The sequence below is a fragment of the Bactrocera dorsalis genome, chromosome 1 (assembly GCF_023373825.1).
Source record: "Bactrocera dorsalis isolate Fly_Bdor chromosome 1, ASM2337382v1, whole genome shotgun sequence".
In the NCBI taxonomy this organism is placed as follows: domain Eukaryota; kingdom Metazoa; phylum Arthropoda; class Insecta; order Diptera; family Tephritidae; genus Bactrocera; species Bactrocera dorsalis.
Window position 1 is genome coordinate 113,609,243 of NC_064303.1, and position 24,833 is coordinate 113,634,075.

General features: G+C 38.1%; 1 protein-coding gene across 1 annotated transcript in view; it reads right to left on the reverse strand.

Annotated features, from left to right (window-relative positions):
- Positions 1–18,717, reverse strand: part of LOC105229367 (dual specificity calcium/calmodulin-dependent 3',5'-cyclic nucleotide phosphodiesterase 1) — a 173,939-nt gene extending 155,222 nt beyond the window's left edge. Inside the window, exon 1 of the mRNA XM_049461084.1 lies at positions 17,853–18,717. Coding sequence (XP_049317041.1) covers positions 17,853–18,396 — 544 coding nt within the window. The 5' untranslated portion in view covers positions 18,397–18,717. The remainder of the gene's footprint in view (positions 1–17,852) is intronic.
- Positions 18,718–24,833: the final 6,116 nt, after the last annotated feature.

A 24,833-nucleotide genomic window follows, 5' to 3' on the forward strand; every position in this document is an offset into this window, starting at 1 on the left:
ATGCAGATGTGAACAGGTGTGGCATTCAATTAGTTGTAATGTATGCCATAACGCCAGACTGATTAGTCGTAAATGCAGATTATGCCACTCTGGAGACATCGTGTGAATAGGCAGCTATAACATATGCAGATTAGAAGCTGTGGCGGCTTGAGGCTGGCAATTTATCTTAGGCCTATGTTAAGTGGCTAAGGTTAGGTATTAATAAATATGTTTCATTTTGAAGAAAACAAATGAGTTTGACATGAAAAGGGAGATTAGCTTCCGGAAGTGAGATGTAAGTATTGTAGATTCGCAGAATTATGAAGCGGGTCGAATTTTTGTTCTTTTTAATAACATTAAACCATTTGAATTGCTAGGTTTTTACAATTTTACAATTCTTTAAGCAACAATCTGTTGTTATGTTAAGGTTTACAAGGTGGTGACTGGTGGAATTATTGGGTAGTCGAAAAAGTCTTTTCGTATTTTGTCAATATATTGACATCGTTGTGTCATACCATGTAGTCTGAGCTGTTATCCTTTAGATGGCTGTAACTCAAAAACTATTCGAGATATCGATTTGAAATTTTAGTTTGTTAGTAGTAAAGGTATAAGCTCTAAAAATATGAAAAAACCCAAAAAATCGATTTTTTCAAAATTTCACACCAGGTGTGCCTTAATTTTTTTTTTTTAATTTTGAAATTTTATAATGCCTACTTGAATAAATTTTTAATCAGAAACATTTTTAATACCAAATTTCACAATATCAATAGAAAACGCGTGTGAACACACCCAAATACTCAACGAACACGCATGTAATTGACATCACCTTTGCATGTACACAAACAACTACAAACACACATGTCTTTACATTTCAATTTCCAGTTTAATGAAAAAATAATCAAATTGTTTTCATACTCATACAGTCTAGTTGGCCTTCGCTTATAACCTTTGCAACTAATAGTAGGCGCGTAGGCAACGTCATATCCCCCAAACAAAATATGGTTAGAAAGCAAGAAAGTAATCAACTTTCGTCAGGTAGAGGCACAAATACAGCCCATATATACGCCTCATAAACTTCTACGGCCTTCAATTGTATGTACACTTCGATGGATGTAACAGTTCACCACAAACTCAACTCGGCAGCATTTCCGAATTGCCGATGTATTTGATTGGCGTTCGATTTATGATTAGACGCAGGTTAAATAAGAGTCATTGGCACAGCAGGCGAAATCGACACCTATACACACATTCATTTATGGGAAGGATGTGGACTGCTATTTATATCTCGTTTCCCACTAAGCCTTCCAACAAACCACTAACTGCTGTATATGTGGGTTAGTAGAGTTCCAGGTAGAAGTATCTTTGGTGGAAATGTATGTTTATCTCTGGTTACGCTTGCTATGGTTGCCAAGCGGCATTGAGCTGAAACAGACGCCGAACAGCGCGTCAATAAGCACGACAGACTGACGCACATGCACATTCATTGCTGTTAGCACCAGGCTGGACCAACTCCTTGGAAGAATTTCTTCGTTTTATTCTATTTTCACGTAAGTGTTATAGTTTTTAATCAATACAATCAGCCTAAATGATGGAAAAAAATAATCATCTAGAACTTTGCCCTCTTTTGTCAGTGTAATAAATAAAAGCAACTTTAATAAAGAAGAGCTGAAACATTCTGTCTTTATGAGCAGCATTTCTAATCCCACAAGAGCAATAAGGCATCAGCACGTTTGTACAACCTCACCTCTTTTTTTTCTCAGGTAGCTCGGTGTATTGCTATAATCGTTTTAGTTTTCTTACACTGGAAGCAGACATGTGTTATGTGAGTAAGTAATGAATCAAATACCATATATGCATATATGAGAATATTTGTGTTTTCACGAATGATTGTGTGTGTCAGCAGCGCTGAACCCGTTTCACGTACGTTTTCTTGGCATTTTCTTTTAATATATTCAAAGGTATCACTGGACTGTGTGAAATTGTATGTATGTTGAATGTCTGGGAAAAAAGTTGCTGGAAGTATTGGTTTCAACAAAATTGATTGATGTTATCACAGCCGCAAAAGTAATCGAAATCTTCAATATTGAATACATTACTATCTACCTATGTGTACATGTAATATATATTAGTAACAAATATTTATATACATAGTATACATAAAGAAACGGTGTATCAAAATGCACCCAGTAAGCAGAATCATCCGTATGTGGAGGATAAAACTGATGCTGAAAGCAAGAAAATTTCAAGAAATTACTGTTGAATATACGTAGGTTCCCTGTCATATTTGGGAATTTGGCATACCTAGCAATCGCTCGAGAGGGCTGTTAAAAAATAAAATACCTATGCTATTCGAAAAACAACGCTGATACCAGCCTTTGACATCGTGAAAGGAGATGAATGGTGGATGTACACGTATCAGCCCGAAAGTAAACAGCACTCGTCTGGGCGTTTCAAGATGAGACGAATCTAACAAAAGTTATTCGAACACGAAGCACTTCGAAGCAAGTGGTGGCCTGTTTTTTCTTTGGAAAAACTAGACACGTCGAAACCATACCACTACGTAATATGTTCTGAGTGGTATTCAACCACTTTTTCGCTAGGTAGGTAGGTTTCAAGAAATCAGGAAAATCAACCATCGAAGACGGATCACTCTTCACTACGACAATGCGAGCTCTCACACATCGATTGAAACAACTGTATTTTTAACACTCAAAACATTGATGTAGTCATGACTGGATACCGAACGATTTTTTTTAATTCCGTATCGAAAAGATAAACTAATAGATCAATATTTCTCAACACCTGAAAAGACGGTTGAAGCGTTCAGAACGCATGTTTTGGAGACACCTCAATCAAAGCGGCAAAAGGAATTCGGCGATGGATTCAAACACGCAAAAGTGTATCGATATTAATGGAGAATATTTTGAAAATCGATAATGCAATTTTCGATGATTAATATTGGGTAGTCGAAAAGTCTAGTATTGACTCTTGTTCTCTAATCCCGATGTTTGAAAGCAACCTTTTACCAAGGTATCTAAATATTATTTTACGTTAAAGAGGGCTATAAAATAAGTGTTAAAACTAAGGTATACAGAAAAAAATTCGCTTCCTTTACATTATTAATTACATTTTGTTCGTTTTTCGGCGAATTTTATGCAGTGTGTGCATGACATACAAATACTTCTATTTACACAATCTGCACTTTACAGTATGCAAGTATAGATGAAGTCATACATACTCGTATGCTAAAAACATATATAAATATTGATGTATAAATATAAAAGTGCTGCTATGGACCCTTTTCAGTAGTTTACGGTGATACGTGGTTGAATTATTTATGGGAAATGTGCTCTAATCCCAAAAGTAATTTTCAACAATTATGTATTTCCTTTTCTCATCATTTCCTCGTTTGAGTTGTGCAATTTAGCTGAGTTACGTTTAAAGTTTATTTGTTTTTGTAATGCATAAGTTAGTTGAAATAAAGCAAAATTACAGTTCGTGTTGATTTTAAAATTGGAAATGCACATAAAAGTATTTTGTACTACGGAAAGCAAAATTTGGCAAAAATTTCTTCAGTTAATCTCATCTACTGTGTACTGTTATAGTAAGACTCTTTAATTTCATCTTCATCGCCATCAATATCAACTGGTGATCCACACGTTAATAAAATCCAATTGAAAGACTCATTTTGAAAAATCGTTTGTGTCTAAGAAATTTGTAAGCACGATTTGTTCCAAATTCACCCAATTATTCGGCGAACAGTGTCACGATAACGCCTGTAAAACAATGCCTTCCGACTACCAGAATGACATAAAACGTATTATTACTAGGGATGAGTCTTGGATCTATATTAACGACCCAAAAACAGATGATAAATCGTCCAAATGTTGTGGCAAAAGTGAGCCGACGCCGAAAAAAATACGTCAAAACAGGTCAAAAATAAAGGATATGTTGACTGTTTTCTTCCGACCGGCAAACTGTCAACAAGGAATGCTAATTGAGTACCAAGCGTCGTTGCTCGCTTTCGTAAAAAGAGGCGGAGTTATGGACCGACAAGTCTTGGTTTTTGCATAACGATAACGCATCGTCGTCTACTGCATTGATTCTTCGTGAGTTTTTCAACAAATTTTCAGCCAATCTTGCCGCAACCACCGTATTCATCCGATTTAGCTCCATATGACTTCTGGCTATTCCAAACTCAAGAACTTGCTCCGGGGAACAGGGTTTTGAGTGAACTGAAGACATTAAACCTGAATCGTTACGTTCATTGTAATTCCATAATTCGACATTAACAACTGTTTAAGGAATGGAAAAAACGTTGGCAGAAGTGTATTTGGTCCAAGGTGGCTTATTTTGAGACAAAGATTTTTAAGAATAAATTAAGAATTTTAAAATTATATACAAAGTCTTACTATTTTTTGCTCATAGTAGCATATTCAATGAATATTATTCATATGACATATATGACAATGGTTTGAAAGGTGGTTTTTCTGGCTTATGTGCCATAGGTTTTTATGTGTTAATTTTTATAAAATATTCAAATAAAGTACCACAAATAAATTCAGCATCAATTTCCTCTGCCAATTTCAAATCTGGGTAAACCATTTGTCAAATGAAGCAAAGAAATGCATTTTAAGGCCTCAAATCAAGTGAGCAGCTTCAATCGTGCCGAAACTGAGCGTGTTACGACTACTAAGTGATTGCACGAAGCAACCGAGTGACAGCTGAAAATGTTGAAACGAAAATTAAGCTTTACGAGCACACAAACAAATTTAGTAGAAATCAGTGATAAATTCAAATCGATTGCAAAAACAATATGTTATTTACAATGGAAATTTACTTATTTCCGGCCATTAGCTGTCAATAAAGTGTCAAATGAAAATGTCTTTTCATGGTTGGAACTGTTTGTTGTTCGAAAAGCTTAGCCCGTTGCATGTGAGTATGTATTAGACTTTGCTAACACAAATACTTGTGGGCTCCAATAAATGGAATTGCGTGTGCGGCTCACTGTCAGATTGTCAGCCCGGCTCGAAGAGCAGTAATTACGGCAGATACACACTGGCCAGCATGTGGCAAATCAACAAAATAATATAAAGCAATGAAATGCTCTGGCATTAGACAAGCTGCCCGCAAGCCAACACAAGCGAAGGGCTTAGCAATTTTGGGAACATTCTAACAACGATAGAGCACCGCGCTGCAGGAAGCACACACATTTGGATGCCAAGGACAGCAAGCATAATAAACTTAGTTAAATATGAGATTAAGTGCAAATGAAAATTTAAATCACTCTGAGCACTTGGTGTTTTTGTTGCGGCATTTGTGTATGTGTGTGTGTGTGCTCTCGTGTAATAACTCGAAAATCAGCGAACGATTCATCAACATTTCATTTCGCCTTCAACCTCACCTTCATGCAGACATCCTTCGAAACACGCCCTTACACCCAGCCAATTATATTCATATTCCCATTTCCTTTCGCTCTTTACATTTGTCATTCACCTCCACATTCACACACTGCCACAGTGCCGCACTGTCAACAGTGTCGTTGCGCTGTCGTCGCCGTCATCATCTTAGTCATCACATGTGGCAATGTCAATGTTGCAGCAACAACGCCTACAGCAGCTGCAACAGCAGCATCAGTAATGCAATTTAATTATGCAACACACACACCTTCACTCACATTTGCAAGTACGCGCACGATGCACGCTCAGCAGTCGCAGCTGAAGATGGATTGAGAGCGGGTACGTGCCTGTAAGTACATATCTATGTGTGCACGTTTGTATGTGCAAGTGAGCATAAGCAATTTCAAAGCGGATGCCTGTAATGAAACAGTAACTGTAAAGAAAAGTACTAGTTGGCAACTAGGACCTCTCTGATTGGTAGTCTACTAGTTCCAAAAGGCCTGAACTTCGCAAAAAAAAGGGGATGGACTAGTTCGATGTACTGAATATCTTATATACTTTATAAAGTACAGTTTTTTACAGTTACTGTTTCATTACAGGCATCCGCTTTGAAATTGCTTATAAAGTATACAAGATATGAACTGCATTATCCCTTATAGCCTGTTTGAAAGTTATATCCTGATCGTTTTTAAGCAAGTTTATTCATTAACATTTCTAGCTTTCATCAGGTCTATTTTTGGCTAGTCACGACTGTTATATTTTTTGTGGATATTTTTTGATATTTATTGATATCGGATATATATTTTTTTCAAAAATCGTGAGTTGTAAAAAAACGAGATCCCGCTACTCGTCACTTCCATGCTGGGTGGTTACAGTGCACACATACTCACACACCCATTCGCATTCCATTTGTGCACCAAGGAAATATAAGATATTATTGCACATTTTAATTTTCCACTTCATTGGCTAGACATAAATTTCAAATTACATGTATGCAGGCACGTATGTGTGTGTGTGTGGATGTAAGGCATATGCAGTGCGCACAAGGGTGGGCGTTTATGTAACGTTTTGCATACAGCTTGACAGACTGCACACAACAAAATGGTGACAAAATGTGTTTACCTCGTTCACCGCAATTTGTTGGTGACTTCAATCGATATATGGCATGTGTGTACCTTCGTATGTGTTATGCGATTTACATTACTTATGGTGTTATTAACTGTCAGATAGTAAATGGTTTTAAGCCCATAACTACTTAGTTTTGAAGTGTCTACTGAAGTGTCCGAATATGCCGCTTAAATGCTAATATTTGTGATTATATTGGGTTTCGGCTTTCAACACATTGTACGTAAATATATATTGGATAATAGAAGCGTAGAAAGTTTTATATAAACAAGTAAGGAAGATCTAAGTTCGGGTGTGACCGAATATTTTATAATCTTGCAACTTCAAAGGACCAAACACGGTTAAATACCTTCAGGTCCGTATTTTCATCATTATCATCTTGCGCTACATCCTTATAGGATCAAACTGATACAAGAATTGAAGCCGTTTGACCACCACAATCGCCATATGCTCGGAAATTGGGCTGAACAACAACTTAAAAATAATCCGAGTTGTCATAATAATCTTTAGGGATTCAGGATCATTTCTGGTTGAATGTCTTCATCAATAAGCAAAATATGCGATATTGGTCAGACAGTAATCCACATGTATTTATTTCATGAATCATCACTGCATCCCAAAAAAATTACGCTTTGGTGCGGTTTATGGGCCGGCGGCGTCATCGGGCAGTACTTTTTCCGTGATAATCAAGACCGGCACGTTACTGCGAATGAGAATCGCTATTGCTCAACGATAACCGAATATTTTTGGTCTGGATTGGATGATATGGGCTTGGACAATATGTGGTCCCAACAGGACTGCGCCACAAGCCACACAGCGAATGTCACAATCAATTTATTGAAAACTAAGTTTGGTGAACGTGTTATCTCACGAACGATTTGACGTCGTTAGGCTATTCTGTGGGGCTACGTAAAATCCATGCTCTATGCCAACGAGCTAGCGCGATTGATGAACTTCGTACGACTATCGAACGTGAAATTGCAGCAGTATCGGTTTTTTTCTTTGAAAACCGTCGAAAATTAGAGTCAGCGTCTGGTCTTCTGTTAGCGTGTTCTATATAATGACATGGAATGTACTTTCACAGTATAACTCCATATCAATCTTGATTGGTATAAAAATCACAATAGTTTCCAAGCAATAAAAAAATATATTCACTTGCTTTAAAATCATGGCGGAACCTAAGTCCTCAGCTACTTTCACCAATTCATATTCAGTAGTTTAGTGAAAACTCAATCGCGGTTGTGGTCCATTTAGGCAAATGACGCAAATTACTATAAATAAAAAAAAAATGTTTCCATTGTTCGCCTGTCGTCCGCTCATGTTGTGTGCGATTTGCCTGCGGCCGGAGAGCCAGTGGTGTATGACTGTGTGTATGTAAATGCGCTGCTAATACCAAATAATTAATGACTGTGCGAAAACAATTCAGCCTGGTAATTAATATGGCTCACTCTCATTGAGTCAATAAAAGTCGCTGCAGATGCTCCGATAAAAAAGTGACAAATTATTTAATCTCTCAATTTACCAACCAAACTCGAATAATTCGAATAAATACATTTTGGCGCACTTTCACACAGCCAGTTTGTTCTAAATAAAGAATTTCCTCGGCGAGCATTTATAATGCAAATATTTGCCAAACAGTCAAGGCGACTTGCTTGGAGACGAAAGGGAAGGACGGAATTAATGATTGAGGCATTTTTACGGCGAAATGTGATATTGTTTGTAAGCTAATGAAAGAATGAGGTGGAGTTTTTCAAATTTATAGACTAGAGTACCTCTTTAAGGGATAATAACTTCAGAGAAACGCTTCCAGCGCTGACAAATGTGGCCTGAAATTGTTACTGCTAAGTGTATATCGCTTTTTCTGACTTTTTCCAACATTTAGCTAAAGGCGTAAACTTGTCCAACAGTCCATTTCTCCAAATGTAGGCTGGACCTTAATCACAACGACCTTGTATGAGGTCAGTTGCTTTCTTATTCTGCTAAGTTATTGCTGTTCGAATTTCTTCACATTCGCGCAGTGATACCCCAGAGTATTCTGGATGTCATATTATATTTCCTTTCTCATGATTTCTGGCGCATCCTAAACTGAATATCTGTTAATAGAATTCGAGCCACATGAAAATATCTGAAAGTATGCTTGAAAAGAGTTCTCCTCTCAATATAATGCCAAGTCTCGCTAAAAATGCCACAACTTATTCATTTAGTCCATGCGAACAGATTTTGTAGACATTCGTTTCTCAATTTGCATCGTACAACTTTCAATAGCATAAACTATTTTTGGCACTTGCAGCATTTGAAAAGTTCGAAGTGAACACTTGCTACTTATTTCACAAATTCCGCTTTTCTATTTAATATTTTTTTTACGGAAAGTCCTGTTCCGTTTTCGTTTAATTCATCAACAAGTTCCACACAACTATTGCAAACTTCTAGTATATAGTATTTTTAGAAGAACGACAGTAACACCCACAAAATGTGGCAAGTACCAAGACACTTGCGTGGTTACGCCAGCAAGCATCACATGAATGAGTGCTCAACCTAAGCGCAGACATGAATTTAGATGAACAACTTCATCAACACTGCGACAGTTAAAGATGATAAAGAAAAGTCGCTCTGAGCTCCGCCACTCTTATGAAGCCGTGCAAGCATCTTTCATTTGCTGAGCAATTGAAATTTAGTCCAACTAAAATGGTTATTGTATCGCCGCTGACATGTTGAAGGTCATCATTATATGTTGTAATGGCAAAATGATTTGATTTGGCTATTGTTGTTGCTCTAGTTCATTTTATTACTTCTGCAGCTTCTGCTTGATGAGGAATTGACAAACTGCTTGACAGAAGACACAACAATAGTAAGTCTAAGAGTTGAATAAATACATACATATATACAGTTATATTTAGATGTATGTGTTTGTGTGTTTTCATTCATCAAACTCGAATTAATCACATGTTACACAGCAGCTAAGTACTGTTAGACACATCTTCGACAACTTGTGCAAATATGGCAGTAAAATACATCGAATCCTGCTCTGCTGACATTAAGCTTCCACAGAACTTGTATAATTCCATACACAAATTCACATATATAAATAAATGTGTTTTCCAATCAGGCAGCAGTCAAATATACAACTCAGTCAAATACATCAATAAATATGTATATTGAAGTTTGTCGTTTGCTTAGATAGTTAGTGTTGCAGTCAAACTATAAGTTGATTTTGCGAAGCTGACTCTCAACGAAAGCCAAATGTATTCATTTCTACTAGTCAAGCAATTGTCACGCTTCACTTGAACTCTCAACTGACATTGATCGCATAGCTTTCTTGCTGAATCAATTTAACCTTTTATTTGTTCACACTTGAAGACCTTTGAAGACTATAGACCTAAAAATTTAAGACAGTTTTAAGATTTTGTGAATTAAAAATAAAAATTATTTGTTTATTTGCCATCAAGTTCGAATTTTCTTCATACTTGGCTGAGCTTTTCCTATTATTATAAGAGACACATTTTGATATTGCCCTAACGTGATAGACGCTTTTAGAAAATGCCTTTTCTAATTATCATTTTTTTTACAAATTTTCAGTTATGCACCTCCATACAAAGTTCACTGCTATTTTTAGCCTGCCGAAAGGCTTTGCTGACCTCACTCTCCACCAGCAATGAAATCACGCTTTTGTCGAAAAATTTCCAGCGTATGAGTAACAGCAACAACAATAGGCAATAATCGTAAAAATCAATGCTGTATACAGACGCATGTATTGCACAGAATCATAAAAAATAATCGATAAACTGTTGAACAGTCTAACGGTCATGTGTACAATGAACAAAGCGATTAAAGGGATAAAATATTGAGGTGAAAAAGCTGAATCGGCACGAATGAAAGTGTAAAGCATACCCAGAGGCATGATGAAGAGATGGCTATGTGTAAATAATGGAGCGTGCGGCCATTAGAGGTGATGGGTCATGTACGCTTCGCTTTAATTTTTGCCAAAAGCATTACGAAATACGGTAAATTCTCCACATTTAGTGATTTGAAGTCAATAATGACGGTAATGATAGCAGGGGGTTCGAAGATTTTTCTCATGCGCTTAAAGGCCATGATGCGGTATCGAAAATATTTATCAAAAATGTAGTAAACTAATACCATTAGATATAGGAGTGCATTACCCATAATATTACCAAAACGATAATCAATATCTATACTATTACTATGTATTACTGACATTAATATCAACACCAATACCAATGACAATACCAATACCGATACCAATAACAATACCTGTACTAATACAAATACTAATACCTGTACTAATACCATTACCAATATCAATACCAATTCCAACATCAATACCAACACCAATATCAATGCGAATACCAATACTAATGCTGATACTAGTACCAATACCAGTACCAATACCATTACCAATACCAGTACCAATACCAATACCGATACTAATACCAATATCGATATTAATACCAATACCAATATCAATATCATTACTAATACCAACACCAACACCCGTATCAGTACCAATACCAATCAACACCAATACCAATACCAATACCAATACCATTACCAATACCAATGCGAATGCTAATTCCAATGCCAATACCAATATCAATACCAATACCCATATCATTATAAAAACTAGACCCAATACGATTCCTACTTCCAATCTTAATATAAAGCAAATAGCGATATATTGTATAATACTATCGAACCTACCACTGAAAACAAATACATCTCAACCAAAAACAATACCAATAACAATAATTAGTAGAATAATTAAAATTCAGATACTAATTGTAAATTCAAAATGTCCAAAAACTACAGTCATCGTTTAAATTCGTTTAGCTCCACATCTCTGAGCATAATATTCAAATACTTATATGAGTCCATTCCTAGGCATTGACATTTGCTAGCATCTCAATGGCGACCGCACTGACCTTCATAGACGATCAATCAGCATGCCTTGCCAATTGAGTAACATAATCGAAAGCAAAACATGGCAAAACCGCAAAGAAACAAAGGACAAACAAAGCAAGAAACAGCACAATAAGAAGAGCTTAACGCCTGCAGAGCATCAACAAGTTGCAAGCAGGAAATTTGCTCTGGCACAATGAGCAAAACCAAGTGAGTTTGTATGGGTGAAAATATGGTATGGGTGAGCATATAGTATTGCATCCTGCTGCTGCAATGCACAAGCCATTTCCTTTCATGACATAAACTGTCTCTGTATTGTAGTTTTCATTTCGATGGAATGGCACATGTGCTGGCAACTAATTGATGCACTCACCACATGACCGACAAGCAAAACGCAGTGACAATACACGACTCAGCCTCAACCCGGGGTCGCAATGACACGCCTGCAAGGATGCGCTTCGTCGTAGCTGCAATAAAATGACTATGTTTTTCTTGTTGCATTTGTGCAACATGCTCATTATGATTTGTTGCGTCAAATAGCTGTGCAAACTAATTAACCCATGAAATTGCCATCAACGCTGCAGTGTCAAGCGTTGCATGTCATTCTCTCTAATTGTGCGCATATCTATTTTCAAAGACCTGTTTATAGCTAAATATTGCATATTGCACACGTGTGTTTGTCCGTATGTATGTGTGTTCGTGTGTCTGTATTCATAATGCACTATGCTGGCTATTTCTGTCTTCGCCGGAGAAGCGAATTTAATTGATTGTGACACAAATGCACAATTGAATTATGTGGCACACGCACACGTGTCGTTGCGGACTACGGTTCCACGTAATTTCAAATACAAATTATTGCCGCACATTCGTCAAGGGAGTGTCTATTAATTTGCAAGTTAATATCTTTGATTTTCTCATTATTACCTCGGCATTATATTCAGAGCGCCTTCCGCAATCCCTTTGGCTCCGCAAAGCCTTCAAAGGATTTAGATTCTGCAAACAGGCGGATTAGTGTTGCGTTGCCATGATACGAGCGCCTGTGCTAAGTGTATTAGCGTTCGTTTGCTTTGTGCTTAATTTGGCAAATCAATTTAGAAGTTTCTCTTCAACTTAAATTAGTCATTAAAATTTTGCGTAAAACTACATAATTCTGCACAAAGAAGTTGTGAATGGCTGTGAACAGCACCACTAAGCAGTAATCCTTAAAATTAAAACGAGTTTCGCATATGAAGTAAAGTTATTTTGCTTTTATGACGCTATATCACTGTTTCGCATATTCTCTTCTATATATAGTATTTTGGTCTTGACTTCTAGAGAGGACTCACTCTGCATTTCAACCTCGTTCATCTGTCGTCTACTGGTTAAACTCTCGACTAAGCACGGACCTTTATCGAATAATTCGATAACACCGCAATTTACCGAATTCACTATTCCCCTTTTCTGAAGATGGGATCTTAACTGAGGACTGGAGGATGGAGCCATCTTTAGAAGTTCACGCATGTAAGGAAAGTTCTCTAAGCGCCATTCATTTGGGAGTGACCAGAAACGATTATATTACATATGGCTGAAGCAGCTTACGACTTTCGGTCTCAGACCAAGTAGCCTCTGGGTAGCCGAAAAACATACATTTGAAGTAATGCTAAAGTGAGAAGGCGAAACATCCCTCTCCAGACTTTTGAGCTGGGTGTGGGACCCAACACGTAAAAAACATCACCAATGAAAATATCAAAACAGCCTCGAGTGAGATCTTAAGAATACTACCCTAAAATATCTTTATGATATGTGCTGTATTTCTTGTTATCCAAGACTTGAAGTGTTTCTCTAAGGTCCATTGTTTCAAACGACCTTGTGACTGCTGAGTGACATCATCTAGCTTTTCATTTTTATATACATACGAGTATTCCTATACGACCAGGTGCCCAGATGATTTTAACCGAGCAACCGCATAACCTAAAGCAATGTTTATAAACTTTCTGGTTAGAATAAAAGCAGACTTGGCTTCTTCTGTTCAAACCACAATTTCGGCCGGAAAGACTGAATTGTAGTCATTTAGTTTGAAGCTACCTCCTGTGTACAGAAGATGTCCGCTTCTGTTCCTGTTTCACTCTTTGATACCTCAGTGAGTATGTAGATGTTAGCGTGGAACTGTCGATCACGGAACTATTGGTTCAATCTTCTTCAATGGGAATGAAAACTATTAGCTTAAGCCAAGTTCATTAACAAGGTTGAGTTTGATACCATGGCCACAGTGGCTGCTAGTCTGGCTATGACTTACAGTAGGACCAAATTTATAATCTAAAAAAGTTTTCAATAGTTCTGATGAACTTTTGGTCTTGTACAAGCAAATCTTAGAACAAAGGAACTATGACCTCCGCCACCATAAAATAAAAGACATGATTTTACAGGGTGTACTTACTACACTCAACCTCTTCTAAGTAGGTGCCCAGCTCATAAAGTGAATATTAACATAAAATGTTTAAAAACACTCACAACAAGCTTGTAAAACTAATCAACACAAAATGCAACAACAAAGTACTCAAGGCCTGCGTCATAAGCAATCGCACGGCAGCCGAGCGAGCGAAGCATTAAGGAAATGTTTACTATACACTTAAAAGAAAAACAATAAAGCCAACAACCATAACAGAATCCTAAACTGTTCGTACACAACTACAACAACTTCGAAAGCGAAAAAAGAAGCATAAAACATTAAGCATACAGCTGAAGAGCGTAGTTGAGGCAAGCGCCACACACACCTGCCGCAACAAGAATATTAGCGAGAGCGCGACTGACTAACCGACTGCGCGTCTCTTTGGCCAACTGACTGCTGCTTTGGCGCTGACGCTGTATGAGCGACCCCTGCAACAATGGGTTATGATGCCGAGGTGGCTGAGTGTGCAGTGACAGACAATTTGTTGTTTATGTTGACATTGCGACGCCCCCATTGTCAGCGCATTTGTTCGACTGACTGCCATACAAACACAGCGCTAAGCAAATGCGTGTGTATGTGTGTTTAAATATGCCATGTAAGATGCTCTTGTTGATAAGAGTGCGACTAAGGATGGCAAGCGTTCAAGGAGGACTTGCAGCATCGCGCTGCAATGCCACTCATACACACACACACACACGAGGTTGCATGTGTGCGAGTGTCAGCTTGTCAACATGTTGGCATAAAACTTTGTTTTCCGCCTTCAGTTCATTGCGTTCATTTTATTATTTTTCCATTTCGCCAGTTATCGATTACCGCCGACGCTCACCGAGGCGACATTGACAATGTCAGTGTTATCACCTTCTCGATACGATTGTGTGTCGCTTTTACAGCCAGCACAACAACAAAGGCGAGTCAAGGCGTTCAGTGCAACAAAATACTAGCATAACCTATGATAGTTGCTTTCAAAATAGTGGTGAAGGAAAGGTGCACAATCAACGATTTATACGAGCGATCAAAAATGAAGAGCGAGCGCAGCTATTAATTAGGCTTAGCACACGCACCCTGAGGTGCCAGGAAGTTCATACGTGTAAATAAAGGCAGCGGCTGGAAATGGTGTCACAAATAAATTGAAGCAATTTTTCAATGTCGCATTGATCAAAAGGATAGCACCCTCAGCCTCTCAGTCCCTCACCGGCATATGTATCTGGCAAGAGCAACAGCAAGTGCGACGCCGCCAGTAGTTCGTGTTGCAATTAAATAACCCACACACATATTTGCGCATCCCACTCAATGATAGCGTCGCACACACAAACAGGCGCACTTCAACATCGTTCGCAAATAAAACACTCGGCAGCGTCCGCAAGGTTGGGTAGGCAAATAGAATTACTTATAAGCCACCGCTGTAGCTGGCAATGCCACAGCTACACCTATGTGAGGCAAGCGAACGTGTGAAGGCCCCACAGCGACACAGATAAACAAATCAAATTCAAGTTCATGGTGGAAACGTGTGCATGTGTGCGCGCGCCTGTGTGGTTGATAAGGATGCAAACGTTTTTCAGCGCGCTCTCGAGATTACTTTCCGTTGTGGCGGTGTAATTTCTCAGAAGCGTTTTCAAATTTAAATGTAAATATCCAAATGCGGGGGAGCGTAAGGCTTTCTGAAGCTTGCCATACCTTCTTTGGTGGGGAAGGAAAACTACAGTTTGACAGCTAACTGTCAGTTTTTTGCAACAGTTGATGGCATGACTAATGTGGCGCTATATATTTTCGTGTCTCACATGTACATTTGATTTAAATGCGTCAAATTAGATTTTGGCGCACATGATCGGGCCGTCATTTGCCAAAACATGCTGAACATCTATGAGAGGGTGAGTGTGGTCCATTTATATTGGATTTATAATGAATTTCGTATGATGGGTATTGAAATATCTGAGTTTCTTTTATTGGATGGGTTTAATTTCGGCATTTCGGCATTCAGTCAACCATATATACATACATACATACATCTGCGTGCGAACATGCTGTTGAGTTTTCGCTCAAACATGTCCCTTTGCGCCGAAATACCTATATATGTATATCTGTATCTACAAGTGCAAAACTGTTTGTGTGTGTGGCGGCTGTTATGTTGACGGACGTGTCTCCCTTGTGAGTTGAGCTGGCAGATTTATCTCCGATTTGCGTTAATCTCACGTCCGTTTGCATATGTACATATGTACGTGTGCAAAACCAGATATTTACATAAGTTTTTACTTTTACATAAATCGTTGCCTGCCCAGGCTAATCCTGCTGCTTACAGATGTTATTAGTTTGACAAATTGTAATTTGCATTTTATTTCATTTTTATTTCGTTATTCAATTTTTTGATTCGTGAATTAAATAAGCCCATTTAAAATCAATTTCTCTGAATTTGAAACATAAGCGTTTACAAGAAAAGGTTATTTTTGTTGTTGTTTTCATAAATTTAATAATAAAACAATATCTTTCATTGGTTGTCCTCTGAATTTGATGCGATAATCTAATAAGAGAGCAGACTTTTATCATTCGGGATTGAAGAAGAGCGTGACAAACTGGCCGACAGGTGCTATGCTCGAAAATTCTACGAAAAAATGCGGCGATCAACAGAAGGTTTCAAGACCAGAGCATACTCTTGTAGAACCCCCCGAGCTTATCTAGTAACCGATGCCCAGAGCATACTTAAATTATGGAGGGAACACTTCTCCATGGAATTTAAGTGTGCTCTCTCCAATCCACAAAAAGGGAAACCCCACAATATGTGCTAACTACCGTGGCATAACTCTCATAAACATCACATATAAGGTTCTTTCGAGCGAATTGTGTGAAAGATTAAAGCCCACCGTCAACAAACTGATTAGGCCTTATCGGTCGGCTTTAGACCTGGCAAATCAACAACTGACCATGCGCCAAATCTTGGAAAAGACCCATGAAAAGAGGATCGGACCTCTTCGTCGATTTCAAAGTTGCTTTTGACAGAATGAAAAGGAGCTGCCTTTATGCAGCGATGTCTGAATTTCTTATCTTTGCAAAACAAATACGGCTGTGTAAGCTGACGATGAGCTACACCAAAAGGTCCGTCGGGATCGGGAAAGACCTCTCCAAGCCGTTCGATACCAAACGAGGTTTCAGACAAGGTGATTTCCTTTCGCGTGAGGAGGAAGCGAAGAAGAGGAAGACCTCCACTTCGTTGGACATACCAGGTGAAGGAGGACCTTGCGCCAAATCATCAATAGTTTTCGACAAAGCAACTGATTTTGGACAACGAAACTCTTCTTTAAGTGATCTACACTGGTCTCTAAAAGACCTTCATCGCCAAAATTTGAAATAAGTTTATGAAATGTAAAAAATAATAGCGCCAAAATATGTGCGTTTTAATTCCATTTTTTGGTCGAGATGAATATTTTAAGTTACTGTAACTGCACTTGCATGCCAAAACGTTCTAAGTATGTGCTATTTAATATCAAAATATAAAAATTTATGATAAAGTTGTTAGTTGGCAAGATTGTAACGGTAGGGTTGCCAAATTCCCCAATATATAAGGGCAACCTACGTACGTATGTACTCGTATATTCAATTCAGCTGGTATGAAGATATAAAATTTTGAGAGGGAGATATTGATTGATTTCAAATTGAACTTATGAGGTTGCTGGCATGTGAGTTTCCATTACATTTTTGTATTTGTTCTACAAAAACAAATATAATTATAGCGCATGTGAATTATTTGAAAATCGGTAGCTAACTTTATTTTCTACTCATTTGAACTGGAAATCTTACGCGGCTGATTAGAGACGCAGCCACTTTGAAGCTGCCTCTTTGATTATCTCCTTCGTGCGCCGTGCAGCAGGAAACTTTGTCTCAAGTTATTTACTTGCTGAAACTTTTACATTGAGGCACTAATCAAGCAAATACTCGCGCAATAGCCGATTCAAATAGCAGCAACCGCCCACGCCCACCCAACGCGCAGCTCAAGCATTTTTCGGTGCACTTACCTATTGTGTATGTGGCGCCGTCGACGGTGAAAGTGGCTGCTTTGCATTTGTTGAAGAACCGCGAAGCGAAACCCAATGCAGAGTTCTTCAAACTCGACGAAACACGACGAATCGGCGAATCCGGGCAGGAAGAGGGCATATTGCGTGCGCCAGCGCCACCCAAACCTCCGCGCACATTTGTCACACTAATGTGTGTGGCCATATTGGCGTTGGCGTTGGCGTTGGTGTTGGTGTTGATGTTGCTGTTGTTGTCGCTGCCACCAACGAACGGGCGAGTGGCGGTGGTGCTGGTGATGACGTTCCCTTCCGCACTGCCACTCAAATGTGCAAAGCTTGCGGTGCTGGCTGTTGTTATTGTTGTTTTGGTGACAGCTGATGTGGCAACAGTTTGATAACAGCTAACATCAACAGCATTTGTTATTCTTGTTGTTACATCCGCACTCGCGTTGGCCGTTGCGCTGCCAATTTGTGTGGCAGTGCCAGGCACGGCGAAGGCGCGCCGAAAGTGTGGCGGCGAAATGCGGCGCGAACTTGGCTGCGACATGCTGCTGTTGCTCGCTACTCGTGTGTGGGTGGCAGAGTGTCGGTAGCGCGCGTTGTAAATATTTTGTTGTTGATTTTGCGTTGTTTATCGCTAGCACCCAGTAGACCAGATTATCAACTAACTTACTTTTTGTTTTGCACTTTCACTTTTACTTTAATTTTTAATTCGAATTAGAGCATTTTTTACATTTTTTGACACTGCACTTCATTTGAATATGTTGCTATGCACTTAATATTTACATATATTTGGAGGTTTTAGTAACTCATTGTTATCACTTTGTTATCCTATGCGTAACAGAATTTATAGAATTTAAAGTTTTCGTTATGAAGCAATAAGTGTGTATTGATGAAGGGAATGTAAATTATTAAAAAACAGCTTAAAGTTAACTAACCTATATATTGGTTATTATATCTTGTCGAAAAAGTATTTTCGTATTTCGTCAATAGATGTTGTTGCAGTCGTATATCTCCAGGGCTACCAATCACATTGTGTCATGCCATATAGTGTTGGAAAGGCGAGATTTTAAGTTTTATTTAACCAAAAACAAATTCGGGGAAGTTGGAAAAAGCTACAGTTGTTCTAAAATAAATGAAAACAATGAAATTTTGAAAGCACAGACACGATGCTGTATCAGTTCGTATAGCACAACAATGGTTCGCTCGCTTCCGTTCTGAAAATTTCGATTTATTTATTTAAAAAAAAATCCGGCAAAACTTTTTTCAACGCACATATATACATAATTTTTATTAAAAAAGAAGACTAAACTCTTGCATACCCACCCTATTCATGAAAACAACGATAAATTACGGAATGAAGATGGCTGGAGAGCCACTTGCTCTGATCGCATTGGAAAAGTTTAATAAAAGTCAGGAACACTGGTGCGATAAATAAAATTTCTTTGACAAATCGGAAAGCAAGCGCCGGCAACATTTTGGAGCAACGCGAAATTAAAATCGCTTGCTGGAAAATATTTGTGCGTGTGAAAGTCGTAACCAGAATTATGACACCGCTACGCATTCCTGGCTACGACATGGCAGGGGCTACTACGTTTGCTATAAATAGCGTCCAAGTATGAGTAAACTTATTATTAAACACCGTTATCTATTCTGAGACAGCGCGTATTTTCGTAAAAAAACTCAAACTTATATATATCCTCCATAACAAACGGAATGTGAGCTGTGAGAATGTCAAACTGTTGGTACTCGGCGCTGACCAGACTCATGCCTCCCTCGTCAATATTATCATATCCGCTTCTCACTCACATTTATCGTCAAGTCAGCGTGATTGCCGCAAAGAAGGCAAATAAGATATACCTGCAACGCCGGAAAAATCAGCAAATTTAAATATGAGCGGTAGCCGCACATTCGCTTTTGTTTGGCAAATTGAATGCATGGAATTCGGCGATAAAAAATACAAAGAGCGGAAAAGCAAAAGTATTTCAGGAAAAACTCGCTTCTACCCCCGGTGAACAATGGCCGAACACCCTGTGCGCATTTTTTCGGTCAAAAGCTATTTATATTGCCGTTTTAGTCGGAATTTACGTGGTGATGGAGCGTTAAAAGGAAGGTGGGTGCAGTGTTAGAGTACGCTGCTCCATGCGGTAGTTGCCATATCGAAACAATGGTTGAGTGCAAGCCAAGCGCGATGACCACCTTTCAGCTTAGTTAACGCTAAATGAGTGTGTGCGAGTGTGTGTCTTTTTAGTAATGAGTGTGAGTGTAGCAGCTTTTGGTTAGTGTTTTCATATACTTTGGATTTGGATTATTTTAGCTCGTCGCGCTTTGTTTGTTGTCCAGTGGATGACTAGCAGGTGTGTGTTAAGTAAATACAAACACAGTAGGGGAGGGTCTGAAACGCCCTGTGCTGCTTGGGAAACTAATTTAACGAATTAAATTTGGCATAAGTTTGAAGGACAGATGACGCTTGTGATGTAATTTAAGATTTAATAATTGAAAGTATGAGAAAAAAATAACGGGAATTGACAAATTAATTAGTAATAAAATTTTCAAAGATAATTAAGCTATTTCATCCATCAGCCAACTTATATAAATTAAGGAAGTTGAAGGGAAAACAGAAACACAAAAATAAAACAATAAAACAATAAACAAAGTAAATGCAATGCTAGTTCCTAATACGAAAAGACTTTTTCGACCAACCATTATAATAGTTACCGTTAAAACAGTCGGTCTGCTATCTAAAACTGCTGAGTTGCAATAGAAAAGTGTTCGAATTTTACGAAAATGGGTTTCCGATAGTAGAATTTGTGTACAAAAAAAAGAAAGGAAAGCAACGACATGAGGAAAATGTTTAAATAACTGAGCGGTGCCTCATTAAATAAAGCAAGGACAGAGCTGGAAAAATGTGAAACAAGCTAAAGGGCGATAAGAGCAAATGGAATATTTTCCGTGCGTTTTTTTAAGTAGGAGGAAGCATCAAAAGCCGGAGTGCGGTACTTCAATCCACTAAACCTAACCTCCTACCAACTCCAGACTCGCCCACTGAACCATCTGATTAAATATTACTCCTTGTGCGGGTATAAAATAGTGTGTGCGTATGTGTGTGACGCACGCAGAATTGCAAAAGGCTTATATAACGAAAAAAACAATTTTAAATCCCAACCAAGCAAAAGAAGCTTTATGGAAGGCGTCAAACGTGCTAATCCTTTTTCAATCTCGTGCTGCTTTCATTGCGCAGCTGTTTTATGCTCACCGAAGCTTCCGCTTCCTGCGTGCGTTGGTTGCTTGGTGTTGTTTATTTTTCTCAATCAGTTTTCAGTGTTCTTTGCACTATGCTTTTGGCACAACTTTGCGCACGAGACCACAGCAGGCGCTTTCGAGACTAATCGAATTGGAGGTGAACGCCTTTCCTGATTTTTTCTAAGCGCGCACGCTATGGCAACGCGCAACTGTTCTTGAAGCGAATCTTTGGTGAAAAGTTGTTTACTGATATTCCAACAAATACGAGCGGCGGTTTCAAAAACAAAAACGAAAAAATAAAGAAAAGTGGACAGAAGTAATTAGCGGCGCTGACCTCTTGCAGCGTTTAGAATTTATACGCAAAGGTACGCACACATGCATGCATACTTCTAAGAAAAGATGTATTTAACGTCCTTAAATCTGTTCTTTTTCCCGCACAGCTGTTGTTTGGGTTCTGTTTTCAACGGTATCGCGCTTGTCTCGCCTCGCCTTGTCATTTGCGGGTCAGCGGGTATCTTCTTTCTTGTTTTTGTTTTCACGCCATTTATACTTATATACAGGGTGTTGTCTGCGTACTTAATCAGTTCACATTAATGTTAAATGTCATTGGTGTGAGACTCCGATGCGCGATCTCCGGCTTAGGGTGCAAAGGCGTCAAACTGCAAATGTGTATGTGTTGTTGTGCGTGTGTTTGTCCACTTGGCTTGCGGGTGATACATTTCTGGTTTTTCTGTTTGGGAGCGTTAAATACCTGTGTAGTATTCGGTTTTATGCTGGTTCTTGTTATCGTCATTATACTTTCACAGAATCCCTGGGTAGAAAACTGAAAACTATTATTTCTATGAATACAAAGCTTTTGCCCAACATTTTTTATTAAATCATAATAACGTTTTAAATACTTTTGTCATAAAAAATGATTGTCCTCTCGAATTTACTGACAAAAGTTTTCAGATTTATCCTTTTCAAGCGCGTTTATAATTGATTCTGCTTTTGCTTCGATTTGATCACCAAATATATTTCATGAAAAGATGTTCTTTGAAGTTCAACAGTGATCAAAAGAAACATTTATGCAAACAGCTCTCTCCGATTGCTGAGATAGTCCTACATTTTATTGTGCTTTAATGGGAATTCCATAGAAGTTACTTGGAACTCAGAAACTATTCGATATTACAATATATTTTCGCTCTAGTGGGAGGTTTTCAAAAATAATTATTTCTCAAGACCATGACAAAGAATGTAAGGAGGTTTAGGGCAAACTGAGACCCAAGCTGTTTTGAAAAAACTGAATTTTCTAAGAGTTTCGTTAAGGAAAATGAAGAAATGCTTTGATCTGGTATCTATGGTAACTGTAAAGCAGATGAACTAACCAGAACAGTCACCACCCTCCAATTAGAGTCCGAAAAGAGGAAATATATAGTATATATGTGCCTCTGACCACTTGCAGATATTTAATCGACAAACATGTAATAAATTTAGCTGAGCTTCAGTGGAGTCCGTCCTTGAGTTGTTCAACAAGCTGGCAAACATGGTCTGAACGGAGGATGACATAGAACACTAGTAAGCTAATGCTGCCTAATTCGCAGACATGCTAGCAGATTAGGTTCACCATACGAGTACACTGACTATTCTAAATGCTGTCAGGAGGTGGAAGAAGAGAAAACTGTAGTACAACTTCTATGAAGAATGGAAGACTCCCATACAGGACAAGAAGCGGTTTAAACAAATAAAACTTTGTTTACTAATGAACTTCATCCGAAGCAATGGATAGTTCAAAGAAGAGGCAATAGAGTGAGCGAATATTAGCCCCAGTAATACGATGGCTCTTCTAAAGGCGTGTGTGCGTCGCTAGACAGCCACTCTACCTACCTATCTATCCAAGGCGCGCTGTACATTATTTACCTTTATATTCAAAAAACTTTCTTAGACACATTTTCTTACTAAACATAAACTATGTCAACCCATATTATGTAGTTAAAGCAAAGAAAAGAGGTGTTGGAGATGAAATTAATGTCCGGTGTAACTTAGTTGTTAAGTATTTAGAGAATAAATTAAGACTGTAGAGTGCACCAAAGCGTCAGAATATCCCTTTGAATGAAAAAATTCAACATATTTGGTGTGTAAAAAATGTTTTCCATGTCTGATATTCATACAGAGGAAAGAAAAGACATATTTTAATCTCTCTCTTCAAAATAAAACCGCTAAGATTAAGCATAAAAATGTAAAGAAAAAAATGTAAAAAAAAAAACAAATGCGCTGATGCGGTTTTTCTTGTCATAAACATGACAAGGCCGCTACGGAAAGTGATAAAAAATTTATTTTTTACTATAATCACGTTTCTAAAGGGAAAAATACAAAATAGTGAGACTTCTGGCCTTTCGGTGTGAGTTACTAATCTTACCAGACTATTCAAGGTTTGTTGTGGCATTTAATCAGCACATTGTTAAAGATTCTAAAAAATGTAAACTAAAAAGCTGAAACTAGTGATACTAGTTTGAAGATATACCTTAAAATTTTCTACATAATTTCAGATATAGATCTTGAATTATAGAAATATTATTGAAAGGCAGATATCTTGACTTTTAGTAGAAAATTAAAAATGTAAACGACCTCGAGAAAATACGCTAAATAGTAAAGTAAAATTAAACATTTTTTTGTGTCAGAAAGTGCATTTAAGTATTCTAAACCGGTATACGGAAGCAATATTTTATCCTACAATACTGCTGTGCTTATAAACAATTCTTTCTTTACTCCTTACAATTTTGAGTACGTTTTTTATGGTTAATTTTCATTGTTGACTAAACTTTGTCATTTCTTGATAATTTTTTATTTTTTTTCTTAGTTGTTTTAAATATAACTTTTCACTTGAAAAATATACAAAAATTTCAAAAACATGAAAGCGTTTTAAAAGATTTTTTTATTTCTTTTATAAATTTTTTTTTCCACTCACACATTGTGATGTTTCCTTTCACTTTACACACTTTTGTCGCACCATTGCGCTTTTCTCGGAAAATTTGTTGAAAATTAATTTTGCTTTTTTTATGCTTCTCGTAAGCCTTTTTATAACGAACAACTCACATTAATTACTTAATTTCACTTTTCAGCGCAATAATTGCGCGTAAATAAATATTAAATCGCTGCCGCCCACACACATGCACACTACAGGCCGTTGCAAGACGGCAGATGGCAGAGGCAACGCAATTCAAACAAACACTGTAAGGTATTAACAAGCAATCCGTAAAATCAAGCGCGCGTGTGTGGTCCTTATGCATGCGAAAGTATTGCATGCCTGAGTGTATGCACTCGCATGCACTTGTATGTATGTATGTATAGTATAGACGCGAGGCTGAATCAAGCAAGAGTGCTTGTTTTTCTACACGCTGGCTAAGAAATTTACGCGAGCGCTTCGTATTTTCCGTACCTTCCGGCGGGTGCGTTGCCAATCAACTGAGTGGCGTACCAGGCAGCAAATCACTTCCTGCGCTCGTCGCAAAGCCGACACAACAAGCCGACGCTCGTCTCGTCACTTTTTGCCAGACACGCGGTGTGGCGGGTGTTTCGGCAGGCGGTGGGGGCGGTGGTGCTTTATCAATTCACCAGTCGTAAATGCTCAGCTGGCAAATATACAATTGCCGCCATCAACAACAAACTGGCAGAGCAACAAACATAAACAATAACACAAACAATAACAGTTATAAATTCTCTGTGTGGGAAACGCTTGCTGATAGGCAACGGAAAATGAAC